The 14539-nt window shown below is 45.6% G+C and overlaps 6 protein-coding genes across 6 annotated transcripts; 2 read left to right on the top strand and 4 right to left on the bottom strand.

Moving 5' to 3' along the window:
- The first annotated feature begins 771 nt into the window (after positions 1-771).
- On the top strand, positions 772-2832 carry TSTA_117120 (pyruvate dehydrogenase kinase, putative). Its single transcript, XM_002481873.1, has 4 exons — positions 772-1066; positions 1124-1243; positions 1305-1587; positions 1643-2832. The coding sequence occupies exons 1-4, from the start codon at positions 945-947 to the stop codon at positions 2432-2434; spliced, it is 1317 nt and encodes a 438-aa protein (XP_002481918.1). The 5' UTR covers positions 772-944; the 3' UTR covers positions 2435-2832.
- A 188-nt stretch (positions 2833-3020) lies between these two features.
- On the top strand, positions 3021-4075 carry TSTA_117110 (microsomal signal peptidase subunit (gp23), putative). Its single transcript, XM_002481872.1, has 3 exons — positions 3021-3307; positions 3395-3468; positions 3537-4075. Exons 1-3 carry the CDS (start codon positions 3162-3164, stop codon positions 4055-4057), a joined length of 741 nt encoding a protein of 246 aa, XP_002481917.1. The 5' UTR covers positions 3021-3161; the 3' UTR covers positions 4058-4075.
- A 3-nt stretch (positions 4076-4078) lies between these two features.
- TSTA_117100 (stress response RCI peptide, putative) lies at positions 4079-4903 on the bottom strand. Its single transcript, XM_002481871.1, has 3 exons — positions 4751-4903; positions 4612-4687; positions 4079-4541 (listed from the first exon to the last, which is right to left on the bottom strand). Exons 1-3 carry the CDS (start codon positions 4794-4796, stop codon positions 4370-4372), a joined length of 294 nt encoding a protein of 97 aa, XP_002481916.1. The 5' UTR covers positions 4797-4903; the 3' UTR covers positions 4079-4369.
- Positions 4904-5143: 240 nt separating this feature from the next.
- Positions 5144-7693, bottom strand: TSTA_117090 (uncharacterized protein; the record flags this gene model as incomplete). Its single annotated transcript, XM_002481870.1, has 2 exons — positions 5144-6259; positions 6314-7693. The coding sequence occupies 2 exons, from the start codon at positions 7691-7693 to the stop codon at positions 5312-5314; spliced, it is 2328 nt and encodes a 775-aa protein (XP_002481915.1). The 3' UTR covers positions 5144-5311.
- Positions 7694-9597: 1904 nt separating this feature from the next.
- TSTA_117080 (glucose dehydrogenase, putative) lies at positions 9598-11405 on the bottom strand (the record flags this gene model as incomplete). The annotated part of the gene is made up of 3 exons (XM_002481869.1): positions 9598-10541; positions 10603-11316; positions 11372-11405. 3 exons carry the CDS (start codon positions 11403-11405, stop codon positions 9598-9600), a joined length of 1692 nt encoding a protein of 563 aa, XP_002481914.1.
- A 2246-nt stretch (positions 11406-13651) lies between these two features.
- On the bottom strand, positions 13652-14537 carry TSTA_117070 (uncharacterized protein; the record flags this gene model as incomplete). The annotated part of the gene is made up of 4 exons (XM_002481868.1): positions 13652-13942; positions 14018-14164; positions 14336-14372; positions 14455-14537. 4 exons carry the CDS (start codon positions 14535-14537, stop codon positions 13652-13654), a joined length of 558 nt encoding a protein of 185 aa, XP_002481913.1.
- Positions 14538-14539: the final 2 nt, after the last annotated feature.

Here is a 14539-nt window from a genome sequence, read left to right as displayed (position 1 = left end):
GATACTGCCTCCGCACAATTACGGTAAGGTAACGAGCGCACAACGCTGGGGAAAAGTGTCTCAAGATACAAACTCCCAAGGCGACAATGAGGCTGTTCGAGAGATGGATAGAAAATATGGATGAAGTGGGAGAAAGGCGGAGTGACGATGATTGCAGGAAAGAATCAGTAGACCTGGGCAAGAATTCAAGCGCTAGTCTTGTTTATCGTTAGTGGTATTTACCATACTCTATTACGCACATATCGTGCCGTGTCTCATACAGTAATTTTCATTTCAGTGTATATACATTGTAATACAGGATTCTGAGCAAACAATATGTTTCGTCCTCTTTTGATCTCATGTCGAACATGTTTCGGGTTCTACCAGTAAGCTATCTTTATAACTGAATTACATTTCACTTCTCATGATGCCTATCGCTGTCAGAGGTATCTATTGGCTGGTCAATATCGATAAGGCTGTACGGTAATTACGTATATTACCCAAAAATGCCCAAGCTCCTTGTACATGTTTGATGGTAAGTGCAGGGACTGTTTCTGATAGTGATAACATAGTGAGACCTGATAATTGAAAAATATAGCAGACTTTAAAGCTATCATCACAAGGAGTCTTCCCTAGGTAAGGGGAATTATCAGTGTATCAATGATACGTAACTCAGTAAGAGATAGTTGCGGGGAAGAGTCTCCGAAGGCTAGTAAGAGCTTGTTCACATGCCACGCTAAGCATCTCTAGACCGCCTTGGCAAATACATCCTCGACTTTTGAAAAAGATTCCATGTTACTTACTTTCACTTTTTCATTTTATTCAATGTCCACTTATTCTACTATGCCAGTAGACTGCTGAATGGCCATGTGCAGATATAATAAGCAGCATCGTGCAGCGAATAATACCCGGACTAATTGGGACACTTTTGCTAGGAGGGCCCGGCAATTGCATGACGAGACAACATGATTAGAAGTCGTGTGTCAACCTGCTACCAACCACACAGCCGCATATTTCTCAATTCTGCTTCATATTCCACAGAATCTCACAAGCCACCTCCATGGAGACCTGCTAGTATACTTGATGAGTAAAAATTGATGCCTTTTCCTCTGATTGAAGCGCCTTCTGACTGTGTGACTCACAGGTGGGTGGAAAAACAAGTGCGCCCAATCAGTCTTCGTCAATTGACCTTTTTTGGTCGAGCTTTGACAGAGCCTCGCTTGCTGAGTTCTGCGAATTATGTTCGAACCGAGCTTCCTACGAGGTGTGTTGATATTCACTCTCCTCTTCGCTGCGTTTCGATGTGGCTAACACTCACGAAACAGACTTGCTCATCGTCTGCGTGACATGCAAAGACTGCCTTATGTAGTTGTCGCAAACCCGCATATATCGACGGTCTATGAACTTTACTACAAGGCTTTCGAGAAATTTAGGACTATTCCCGAAATCAAGTCCTTAGCCGACAATAATCGCTACTGTGATGTCTTACGTGAGATGCTCAAGGAGCACCTCACGGTCATTCCGAATCTCGCCATGGGGGTGCTTGAGTGCCAAGGACTTGTGAAACCGGATGAAATTGATCGATTCCTAAACACGATGCTTCGCGCGGTAAGCTGACTGTTTTATATTAGTTTGGAAGTCTTGTCTGATATTCAATATCCAGAGAATATCTCGTCGGGTGATAGCAGAGCAGCACCTTGCTTTGACAGAGTCCTTTAACACGTCACAGGAATCGATAAAATCTGATCCTAGAACTGACCAGAATTCCGATTTCGTCGGTGAGGTCTTCCTCAAATGCAATGCAAAGGATGTGGTTGAAAGTTGTGGAAAATTCGCACAGGAGTTGATGCGCCAGAGTTCTGGGTCAAATAAAATACCTGAGATTAACATTAAGGGGCATCTGGACGCAACGTTCCCCTATATACTTGGCCATTTGGAATATATCATCGGCGAACTTTTGCGAAATTCTATTCAGGCAGTGATGGAGAAGTATCGAGAAAGCCCTACAGATCCTCCACCAATAGAGGTTCTGATTTGTGAGGCATCGCAGTATGTTACTATGCGCATATCTGATCGTGGCGGCGGTGTTCCCAGGGAGATATTTCCAACTCTGTGGTCATTCAGTAAAGGACCACGGACACAAGATCGTTTGGAAAATCTCGGTCAGGTCCCCACTCTGGCTGCCACTATGCAAGAACTCGAGGTTCCCCGGAAAATGGAAGCTGGGCTCAAACGAACTTACCGAGAAGGCTCTTTGTCAACTTTGAGTTCACGTCCACCCAATCTTCGCCTTGGTATTGGACTTCCCATGAGCAGAGTTTATGCCGAATACTGGGCTGGAAGCTTAGAACTACATAGTCTGGAAGGCTACGGAGTCGACGCTTTCCTGCAAATTTCGAAGCTCGGTAACAAGAACGAGCAAGTTACTACGCGGGCTTCGGTGGATGCAGTATGATTTATGTGTATGGGCTGGAACGACCTTTGGAATATCAATGCTACATTTCAGGGTTGTATTTATTGTCGCGCGAGCACTACTACTATACGACGAAGCTAGCACACAACCTGCTAAGCTATTTGAGTCTCTGCATTCAAACCAGACATGTGGTATGATCCAGGTAAGCGGCTGCTCCTCTACATCCGAGGCCCGGATTGGGCCTACCTACGCAGCTTCGTCGAGGGCTTAATATCACGACCCATCCTTTGGAATAAAGAAAATAAGGAATTGGAAAGGCCGATGAAGTCAAATCACATACTGCCTTCTTCAAATCTTTCCCGAGGTAAATAATGACTAGGTATCATCAGGATTGAACTTCCTGAAAAGCGATTTCAAATAAATGAAATTTTCAAACACTCACACGTTGTCTCATAAATTATATTATTAACCTATTCACCAATTAACCAATTATGACTTCTTTATTCTGTTGTAACTTTGTATGCGAGAAATAGGTGAGTTGTATGGCCTGAGCTCTGATTGGCTCAAAACGTTCTACAACACGTGTCTTTCCAGTGATAACTCTAAGCTCCGATTATCAGTATGCATCGGACTCAATACCTACTCCAATTGCTAAACTCATCAAGTTATTTCTGTACTTGGGCATCATTTTCGTCAGTTAAATATACGCCTGAGGGCGTTCCTATATCACTGATTGCTTCATTTTGCGCAGTCTCAACAATCAACAACCATGCATTCCGCAAGCAATCGTGTACAGGGCGTATTCGGCTTCTTCACAACAGTGGCAGCTTTTGTCGCCGGATTTGCAGCTCTATCTGTCCTTTTGCATCCTGCCACAGATGTTTCATCTAGCATCGGTTTGACAAATGTGCAAGTGTATGTTCGATGCGGAATCGCCGAAAGGGCATCTTGTCGCCTTTTTTCTGCTTGACGAATGCTGACTTTCTTTTTTCGTGGTAATAGGGTCCGAGGTCGACCGCACTACTACTCCTCCAAACGAGAAGAATATGCCCGAATCGAATTCGATCTTGATGCAGGTAAAGCGCCCAGCTGGTTCGCCGAGCTTACTGAATACAAGTCTAATTCAATATTTCATCTGATGCAGATCTCTCCCCGCTATTCAATTGGAACACAAAACAACTCTTCGTCTACGTCCTAGCCTCGTATCCCGCGTCTTCGGCAGCAAGCGAAAATCCTCACAACTCCGAAGCTATCATCTGGGATATGATCATTCCCGCACCAGAATCGCCATATTCATTTTCCAATCTGAAAGAACGATTCTTCCCATCAACCACAAAGTCCGTCGGCAAGAACTCCAAGAAGACCAATAATAAGAAAACGCAACCGAAGAAAACCGAACAGCAACAATCAGGTATCCTACACCTACGCAACCAAAAATCAAAATACCAAATCACGGATATCTCGGGTAAGATTGCGGAGCGGGAAAACGTCACGCTCACAGTAGGCTGGAATGTGCAGCCCTGGGTTGGAGCGTTGTTGTGGAGTGAAGGGACAGGAGCGTGGCCTAGGACGGAGGGACAGGTTGGAAGGAGTAAATCGTTTAAATTCCCGGCAATAAAGACCAAGTCGAGCACGGGTACGACGTCGCAGGCTACGTATGTTTAAGTCGGGCGTTGGGCATATATTCGGAGTTGGCATGTGGGCTTTATATTGCATTCTTATAGGAAAGTGGTAAACACAAATCGACAGATACCCAAACCTTACACTTTTATGGGGGCTATACTTGACTGGCACCATACCAGTCACGCAGTGAATAAAGTTCTCGAGAAAAAAGCAAAAAACCAAGGCGACGCCAAAGCACAGGGGTATTCCGCATCTTGTATCCATCCAGTACCAAATAACCCTAACACACTTCAACGCAAAGACTCAAGCTATCCTCATCCCCATCATGATCAACCAGCACATAGCCCGCTGAAATCAAGTTCGTATAGTACCATACTGCGTTTGCTGATGATGACCTCCGGACTGAATCCGCTCCGAATAAACGCCTGTAGCCGGCTTCGCTAACGTCGCCCCGCCAGCAGCGAGACCCCGACGATGGTAATACACGTATTCTAGGTAGTAGGCATGAATGTGTCCTGGGAAGTATCTGTGAATCAATGGTGTTAGTCAAAGATACCCGGATACGTTGTCTGAATCGGATTTGCGAGGGAACATACCCAAGAATAGTGAGGAGGATGTTGATTAGCAAGTCCGCGCTACAGCCTGAAATGAGGAAGACCCCGAGAGGTGGTACTTTAATATATTGTTAGCATCACAACCGATGTTTCGAAAGCTCAATCAATAAGATACACATACTGAACAAGGTAATAATGATGATGCACAAAGCAGAGCAGTCGGCCATATTGATTGCAGTGTATTCTCTTTTCGTTCGATATGATTATTTCCCGGTCTCTTGATTGACAAGTGTTTAAGTATAATCAAGGCAAGAGTACATATATGATGTGGCTTTCAGGAACAAGCACAAAAGAAAAAGCTCCTGCTTTATATTCTTCCAGGAGTGGGCTGATTCAAGGGATGATGTCATCACTCTTATAACTTACCAACAATACGCGAGTTACGATACACTGAAATACCAGTAACATACATTGATGTAACGAGTGTAATAATGAGCCACATGTGGCACTGTAATGTGGCGTTATTACGAATAGTGTCTGTCTATTTGGATGTCTAGGATTAAACACACAACTTTATAATAGACAACAGGCAAAGTTTATATATTCTCTAGTCGTTACATCATCATGATCGGAGGTCTGACAAAAGCTCCTCATCACACCTAATCAAGGTGAAGACACTTTTTCTCTCTAATATACTGAGGGATGGAATTAAGGATAGTATCGTAGTTGGTGATGTAGGCTTTCAGAAAGACATCTCAGAGCTAAACCGAAGTCCACTGCCGCGATTCCCTAGTCCATTGTTGTTGATGCCAGGGCTGGTCGGTCGACTGCCGTTCCCCCATGACTTGGGACTTCGGGGTTGTGTACTAGTTGCTCGTGTAGCTGGACGGTTGTTGCGAATAGTTCGAAGCTCTTCTTCCTTTTTCCGAAGAAGAGACTCACGGGATTCTAGAGTCTGCTCAAGTTCCTTAACTCGAGCTAGGTGTTTTGCTTCGCCGTTTTGCAGTTTAAGTTCTTTCAACTTGACCGCCTCAGCGTCAACTTGACTTTGAAGAATCATTTGCTGGCTCTGTAGAGCTTGTTTCTCATTGGCTAGTTCTGCGGCACGGGATGATGCATTTTGATATTGTTCACGCGCATATTCGGCTTGCTTCTTTTCATACTCGAGAGTTTTTGTGAGTTTCGTATGGTCGTCGGTAAGTTCACGAATCTTCTGTCGTAAAGTTTCAAGTTCTCCGCTCAAGCCGCCTTCAGCTTTGAGATCCTTCCTCGCTGATTCCAAGTCGTGTTTCAGTTGGGTCCGTTCATCTTTGAGCTTCGTTATCTCTTCCTGTTGTTTGACGACTTTCTGTTCAAGCTTTGCTTTGTCCACGGTCAAGCCATCTCGCTCTCTTCGTAGTTGATGCAACTCCTTGTTGCGAGTTTCATATCGGTGTTGTAGATCCTCCCATCCTTTGATACGTTCTTTTGAGCGAGTCTCGTAATCAGTAATCGTCTCTTGCAATCGATCAACTTCGGCAGCATGATCAGTCTTCATTTCAACCAGTCGAGCCTCGAGAGCCTGCAACTTTGCGGTCAAATCCAAAGTTTGACTCGGTGGTGCAGTGGACTGCGTCGTTGTTTGAGTAAGATCCTGTGATAAATGAAGGCGCTGCCTCTTCGAATCAGGAGCGACGGCATCCAAAGTATCCTTTCAGCGAGTCAGAAAACAAAAACCGTATCTAGCCACAATATAGCCACTTACAAATATACGTTTATTCACGGACGATCCAGTTGTCATCGGATCCGGAGCTTGCGCACCGAGAGGTTCTTGGGTTTGCAGATCATTCGATACAAGTATGTGAAGTGGTTCAATCGGAGGAAGGTTCCAACTAACATTAAAGTCTTCTGACATAAGACAGGTAAAAATTTCTTCAGCATCATCCTGCACGCCCAAAGCATCATCTTGTAAGTCGCCCAGGACATCCACAAGACTCTTCACAATATGTACGAGTAACCTCAATCTTTGTGGTTCCGGGAGATCGGGTAGACATCGCTGAATGTGCTCACTAGAATTGGCTATCATCAAGTGCACAACAGGGAGCAAGTTCCCGTTACGCGTGTATGTGGTCCTGAGATGCTCGACCACGGGGCTTGACGTATTGAATGAGGAATCAAGTGCAATGATGACTGCCGGCGGCCGATAGGTTTCCACAGTACCATCATGTTCCGTAGACAGAATGCCCACGCTGAGCGATCCATTGACCAAAGAGAGCTCGACGTGTCCATGCATCTCAGCACGGGGTCGGACGGGAGCAAATCCTTTCCCTTGGAAGTAGCGTTCAACTAATTCGGCAGTTTCCTTCTTCCCCACCATAAACAAGATGTGCAGATCTTGTGCCCCAGCAATCTCTATCAAATGACCTAAAAATAGGAATTTGGAACTGGTATATTCTGCCCACGAGGCTTCTTTGTGAGAATCCCATTTAGACTGTTTCACGTGCTCGGCTATGTTCAGATCAGTATGAATCGCAACGTTGTCGAGCTTTTCGATAAGATGCCGAATGTCCGATATGACTTGAGCCTGCTCAGATTGGGAGGGGACAGTTCCATCCCCGGACTTAAATCCAGACAGAAGCAGTTTTACAGACTCTGAATGCTCCGCGAGAGCTCTCTCGTAGTTATCCTTGCCTACGGAGTCCATGGGCATAGTAACGGCAAATTCAGAAGGGCCAAGTCGAAGCGAGCCCGGGAGACAATGTTCAGTCTTTTCGAAAATAGCACTAGGTTGGATAGTCTGCACACTCGCTTGTTCGGGAAACAGTAGTGCTGGAGAGACCACAATGACATCCGTTGCGTCCCCTTGTTCCTCGACTGATGCAGCCAGGTTTTCAGGATTCTCGTGCGCCCGAGTACTCAAAGGTAATGTTGTCTGGGGGACAGATACCGGTACAACAGGTTCAATGTCCCCTGCAGATGATGGCGTTGCACTTTCGGCAACTGAAGTCGGAGCAACACTGGCCGGCGCGCGCAGCCGAGCATGAGCATTTTGAAGTTTCTCCTTTGGAGTGGAGCCGGGGATGTCGTCGAACCTCCTTGAAGACTCAAAGCCTTGACGAATTGTCGGATCTGGTCTCGTCTCCATAGCGCCTCAAATATTAGAGATCTTAGAGGAGACCGAGAAGCTAAGTTCAATCACGGGTTACAAAGCTCCTATTTGTGAGGGAGGAAGCTTAAAGTTTCAGTAATTGGTAGAGTGGCAATCTGTAGAATTTTGCCTGATGCAGAAGCTTTCTACACGTTGCATTTGCTGACTTGATCTGCTATACACTGGTCTAACTTCAGTTTGTCAATATAGCGTACCAGAATGTAGAACGAACGACCAATGCTTCAGACCTACCTGATTTGGCCAGTTGCGCGCATATACCGGTATTTTACGCGCCGTGTCAAGCGCCAGTCAATGCCCAAGGAATATATTGAGCGAGCATTGTTGTAATAAGAAATTGAACGATTCAAAACAGTTCTGAAGCAAAGGATGTCTGCAGCAGCAAAGTCTACTATAATAACCCCAGTGGAACGGTCTGTATGGGACAAGATGTAAAGCGGACAAGAAACGAAGGTCGGGAGCTTATCGACACAACCTATGCGGACTAGACTATATTAGGTTAGACTGTATATTCTGCCACCGCCCGGTCGCCCAATATAAATTCAAGGGGGCTCTCCTGACAACATTCTTCCGTATATGTTCGTTGCAATGAAAGTAACGAAAGATGGACATGGCCAATTTTCACAGTATTATTAGTTTAAGTGGATAAGGCTTGGAGCGACATAAAGTTACCCAGAAGACACGTCAACCTCTAGGGTAGCGTTTCTCCTGTCTTTCAACAGGCCATGATCACAAATTGTTGCAAGCACCGGCCAAGACAAGTATCATAGGGATGTCAATATGATATACACTTGATTTGGGCGGTCTTGGGATTGTAAGAGTTGTATGTCACAGATTGGGCGTTCACTTATAACGAGAAGGACGAGCCCGGCGTTGTAAAGTCTACCCTTCGCAAGCATTTTGGCGAAAGGGGTCCTTGCTAATGTTGAAGTCCCGCAGATTTATTTTGCGAGCAAGGTATTTCCAAGTAAAAATAATAATTATCTTCCTCGCATTGCTCACTTCATTTCACAGATAAATTGCCGTGATGTACTTGTGCAAGAAAGGATCTGGGGTTGGACTCAACATCGCTTGGGGTTATATCTCCTAGTCTCAGAAGATGTCTGTTAAGCAACAGGCAAGAGATGATTTGCGACAGTTAAATGAGGTAAAAACTTCTTCCTCCCAACAAGTCGACTCTACATCGTACCGGACCCGGATCCCCTCTCTCATCGAGGCATTCAAGAATTGGAAAATGAAATGACCTTCTCAACCGACAATAGCGACAACGATCTCGGCTTTATGCACAACGACTCTATTCTATCCACCTGCATAGTGGATAATGACAAAATTGTCGGGCTTGTTGACTGGGGGGGCAGGATATTTTGGTTGGTAGACAGCAGGAACTGTCCACGTCAAGATCCGAACACCGAAAAGAGAGTCCTTGATCTAGATGAAGATTTCTTGAACAATACTCTTTTCTGAAAATGACCTTTACGATAGTCCCTAACCATGAGACCAACTGCAGCTTTACTTTCAGGATCCAGAATTTCACTGTTTGGGCATCTCTTCAATATACAGGTTGAATTATATGCTGGCTAGACCCTTTGGGTTTGCGCATTCGACTGAAACGCGTATCATCCGGATTGATTCGGCCGCCAAAGGTATACGAACACCTTTGGAACATTAGCATGCAATGAGGAAGGAGAACATGTACAACGCTATTTTCAATAACTTCATCACAATTTGGAGATTGAACTCGGTCATTAACAGAAGCATGGGGAGTTGACATTGATAACGCCGTGTAACTAATGATTAATGAGAAAAGAGGCTTCAGAAGCAGATTCTTCAAGAAGGAATGAAAATTGGATCGAATCGCAACGACTCAGCTGGTACATACATCATTACAGTTTATACTCTTCAATCAGTTTATCCGCGCATGTGAGTCCCGTAACATAGGCTACAGCCTGGGTATGACAACTAGCCAAAACCGGAACGACGCTCAAGTCTGCGATACGAAGTCCATTAATACCTATCAGTTTGAACTGGGCATCCACAGCCGCATCCAAATCTCCAGGTTTCCCCATCTTGACAGTACCCGTCATGTGCCAGCTTGAGGAAACATTTTGCGTCCAGTACTCCAGCAGATCCTCTTCAGAATCTGACTTTGGAGCAGCTACATCGGCTAAATTATTCTTCTTGTAAGAGTCACTATTTGCAAATCGGAGAGCATCACGGAGTGATTCAATTGCGGCGCGTCGGTCAAATGGATGAGCGAGGAACTTGGGATCAAACCGGAGAGGTACATCGGGGTCTGAAGATTGAAGGAGGACCTCTCCGCGAGTCTGTGCATTGTAGAGAAAGACAAGCAGGCATGAATAGTTCAGAGCGCTTTCGGGGAATTGAGGAATAAACCAATGAACCGGAAAATGAGTGAGTATTTCATAGTGAGGCACAGTTTCGTGCAATAAATACTTCTTCTCATCATCCGGCAGTGCTTGAAACTCTTTTGAGGAGACGAGTTGGTCCAGTTTGAACCAGCCAACGCCCAACTGGCAGGCGAACTTGGTCCAAGGTCCTGTGCTGTCATGCTTCCACCGTTCAAGGGCTTCATCCATTTTTTTCTGGTCTCCATAGAAAGCTGCCCGATCAGTGTCACCTTTGACACGAGTGTAGACCAAGGGAACAAAGCAATGATCGCGGAGACCACGCCCAATAGCAGGTACTGGCAGTACAACGGGGATGTTATGAGCTTCTAGCTGGTTAGCAGGTCCAATACCTGAATGCATTAGAATCTTCGGCGTATCAAGAGCGCCAGCAGAGAGGACAACCTCTTTGGCGGCGAAATCTAGCCCGAAAAGATTAAATAACGACCTCACTGAATATAAGGAGCTGACAATCTGGCTTACATTGATTTCCCTTCGACTCTACTCCCACAGCATTCTTGCCCTTCAAAATAAGGCGTTGCACAGGAGCGTCAACGATGACAGTAAGATTATCTGGTCTTGGAACAAGAAGGTCCGCTGCCGTTGACCGCAAGCCCTTATAAGAAGAGTTGATTAACATAGACATCCCGATCGGATTGCCAGAATTGTGGTCTGGATTCAAAGGAAACCCAGCACGTTCGAAATCGTCTATCATTGCCGGGACATCTCTCTCCCACTCACTCGCGAATCCGACATGAAGCGGACCCGATGTGCCGTGGTCCGAAGCCTTCGGGTTGGCATATTTCTTATCGATGCCAGCAGGAATATCGTTATGGAAGGTCTCAAGACTCTTGTATCGAGCTTGCATACGGTCCCATCGATATGCATCGTCGCCCACGATTCTAGCCCACTCGTCGTAGTCACCACGAGCGCCAACACTATAGACCCCAAAATTGATGGCACTGGACCCGCCAATACCTTTTCCACGTGAGTAATCAATTTCACGGTCATTACAATGATCCTGAGAAGTCGTTTTGTAGCCCCAGTTCATTTCTTTGTTTTGAAAAGTAAGCCATCGCTGTCCATCCACACGGAGATTGCGGTCTTCGTTGTTGCTCCCAGCTTCAAGTAGGAGCACTTTTGGACGGCTCGAAGCCTGAGCCAGAGATGCAGCCACTGCACTCCCAGAAGGTCCACCTGGGTCTGGTTAGACTAACAATGCTTAAAGGGAATCATGAGAAGGGTGCCCTACTTCCGACCACAATGAAGTCATATGTTGTTGCCATTTTCGCGCGTCAAGACTATTGTGCAATTCAGATCTACGACGAGCTATAGAAATATCCTCGATGCAGGGCATCTCTTTCTTTATTAATGTAGTTTTCGTATTCTCCTGGCACCGGCTGAAAAGATCCAATCTAATGTCTGAATGAGGAATTAGTTAACTAGCTTGGCAGCGTTTTACATAAAACCGGCAATCCCGGCCAAGATAGCGCGATCTAGATTGATGCTGGGATGTTTAGAAATTGAGGCAATTACTATTTAGGAAGCTATCTGGTGGATAGATATTTGGCAGGCAAGAAATTCAGTCTTCGTTGAGCTTGCGCCTGGACCCCCTACGACCCACTTAGGAATCAACAACCCTCGTATTTGCATACGCTGATCACGATGTTTTAGAGTATGCGCATTAACGTCTACTGTCAGTGTCAGCTTGCCATGCAGCTAATTAGCGAGAAACTCTGGCCGATCTCAGTTCTTACTTCTCGCAGTTCTTTTCATTGACGGATTCGTCCATGGAATCTTCTCTCGTGGATTCTGGAGTACAAACTACGTATATGAGTCTGGGTTGCTATAGTTCATCGACCTCTGAAAAGATAATCGTGGGCCTCTCAGTACTAAGTCTACCTAGGTACACGAGAATATGTGTCGGTATGCAGGGGTAACCTTGAAAGAGTGATGCGATAGTGTACTTGAAAGCGTTTCAAATGAGGCCTTGGATCTGTTCAAACTTCGAAGACTCGAAGTCGGGGTTTCATGCTACTTAACCTTAAATGGATTTGACCACGCTTTGGCCTTCCTTCAGCAACTGGCTCAAAATCAAGCCGTCTGTCTCATGAATGTGTGTGCTGCGTGAGACCGTTAAGGCCACTTCCCCTCTTGGAACCTGTTAGTTGGTCATAACTAGTGGCTATTGGCTTTTAACTATGTGTTGTGGACCAGGCATCCAGATTCCGAGGTAAGCGAAGTTCAGAGAAGTAATTATTAGGAGTTTGGTTTTCATACCCAGCCTGATGTTTTTTTCAGTTCGTTCGGCCAGTCGTCTGAAAGACATCACATCAAGTCAAAAACAAACGAGACATGAACCACAAAGTTGGCGCGAACTTAGCCATTCATTGTCTATTCAGAAGAATCCAGCTCGGGGTAGCGATGAACCTACTCTCTTCTTACGGTCTTTAGATGCCACACTCTACGATTCCGGTGCCAATTCCTGTCGCCAGGGAAAGCGACCTGTTAGGGCTGGCACTTCCCTTCTACCTATACTTTCCATCTGTTTTAGTATGACTCCGTACTTCCTGTGCGTTTCTACCCTATCCTAGACTTCGAGGAAGCTCTCGTTGACCAGATATCTCACTATTCGAGCAACCCACGGCATCTTTAATTCTTTGACAACAAAAGTAGTGTCATCCCAATACTCGGAAGCTTCAGAATCCAGTAGGTGGTCGAGACATACGATATATGTGTGCCGGTGTCGCCGAATATGTGGATGAAGTTCGATACCTTCAAGGACTCATCTCAGTGCGCTCTGCCAAGTGGGACCGAGGACTCTTCAAAGAATCATGTCCATAATACACTGAGGCGAGAAAAATTTGGGATAAGAAAAACTCAAGTTTTAAGACACTTACTGTACACAGCCAGGGAACCCGTACCTCGCGCTTGGAACCATGTGTGCTATGCCGCTACACTATTGAAGCTTCTTGACATGATTATTTGCAGGCAGTTTGCTCTTGAGGGGAAATTATTGCCTTAACTGAATAACAAAGTGCAGTACTATCAGATGAAGGTTTCTATACTTGTAGCAGTTTCAGATTGGATTAATTGGAGGCAAAGTTATGTGAATTCTTATTTCTAGGCTCATGCTATGTACTAGCAGCCATGGCGCCTCTAGATACATATATCAGTGCATGGAAGTATTTAATATCATCAAAAAAAAGAACCATCCTTATTGCGCAACATCCACGAATAGTTTCAGATCCATGCGCAAAGAGTCACATCGCGAGCAAGGATAAAAGAGAAAACACGCTGCTGCTCAAAACGAAGTGAACGACAGGATGATATGTATCAGGAAGGTATTGAACGACCTGGATGCCACAAGAAGACATTATGCCAAATTCTTGGTATTGAACAGCCGGTTGCCCGTATCAGTACCTCCAGACCTAGTGCATTTGTTCTGGGACAGACGTAATGTGACGATGCTGAGACTGTCGTAGCTTCCAGCCAAGGCTTGGGAGAGATGGCCGCCAGAAGCACACTCAGCTTAAACAACGCTAGCAACAACCACAATGCGAATGGTAGCATGAAGGTTGCAAATGTGTTGCACAAATTCTGCAATGGACTTGCCGCTGTTAATAACCAGGTCGACAAGTAGAATGTTGATTTGACCATCTAGATGTCCCAACTTGACATCAGTGGGATTTTTGGCTTGAAAATATATTGCACTAGGGAACATGTCCCAGGCTCCATGAGCCATGGGGCCTCCTACCCTCATAAGAGAGACGATCAGGGTCCGATCCTCATGGAAGAGTCGATATCCATCGGTGAAATGTCCCTGCTCATGGGGAATGGTGTATATCTTACGCCAATGACTGAACTAACAAACACGGTTGCCAAAATAGCTGCTTACACGCCGGTGAGCTTCATATAGAATAAGACTATTATTGCGTGCATCCCGCATAGCCGTCTTGAGCAACTTTGCAGATGTTCTATCCGTTGGGTCGATAACGTCGATATTTTGCTTTCGCTGGCCACGAATGAAAACGTCGACGGTGAACTGTTACTGTGTCAAACTCGTCGCTGGAAGTCGGGTTGCGTCGAGACGTGGAGGAGCGTTAGGAGGTAAAATCACCTGTTAAAGCTTGAAATCTGCATCCTCAAGAGCCCCTTCTAAGGCTTCATCCATCGTCTCGCTTCGTTGATGTTCGTTTCCCACGATAACAACTACCTTGTTGGCTTTCTTCAACATTGGAATATCCAGCGGGCTATCGCCAAAAGCACAGACACAAGTCTTGCAGTACTCTTGTAAACGATCCACTACCGCTTCTTTAGCCGAGGAGTAACAACAATGCGGTCACTAAGACGGCCTCCCAGAACAGTTTGACCGTGTCTTCAGCCGTCAGAGTTCGATCAGCGTCGAGAACTAGCATGG

The sequence above is a fragment of the Talaromyces stipitatus genome, genomic scaffold (genome assembly GCF_000003125.1).
Source record: "Talaromyces stipitatus ATCC 10500 scf_1105507295555 genomic scaffold, whole genome shotgun sequence".
Classification (NCBI taxonomy): Eukaryota; Fungi; Ascomycota; class Eurotiomycetes; order Eurotiales; family Trichocomaceae; genus Talaromyces; species Talaromyces stipitatus.
The sequence above is the reverse complement of the archived record's forward strand: the minus strand, read 5'-3'. Positions and strand labels throughout refer to the sequence as shown.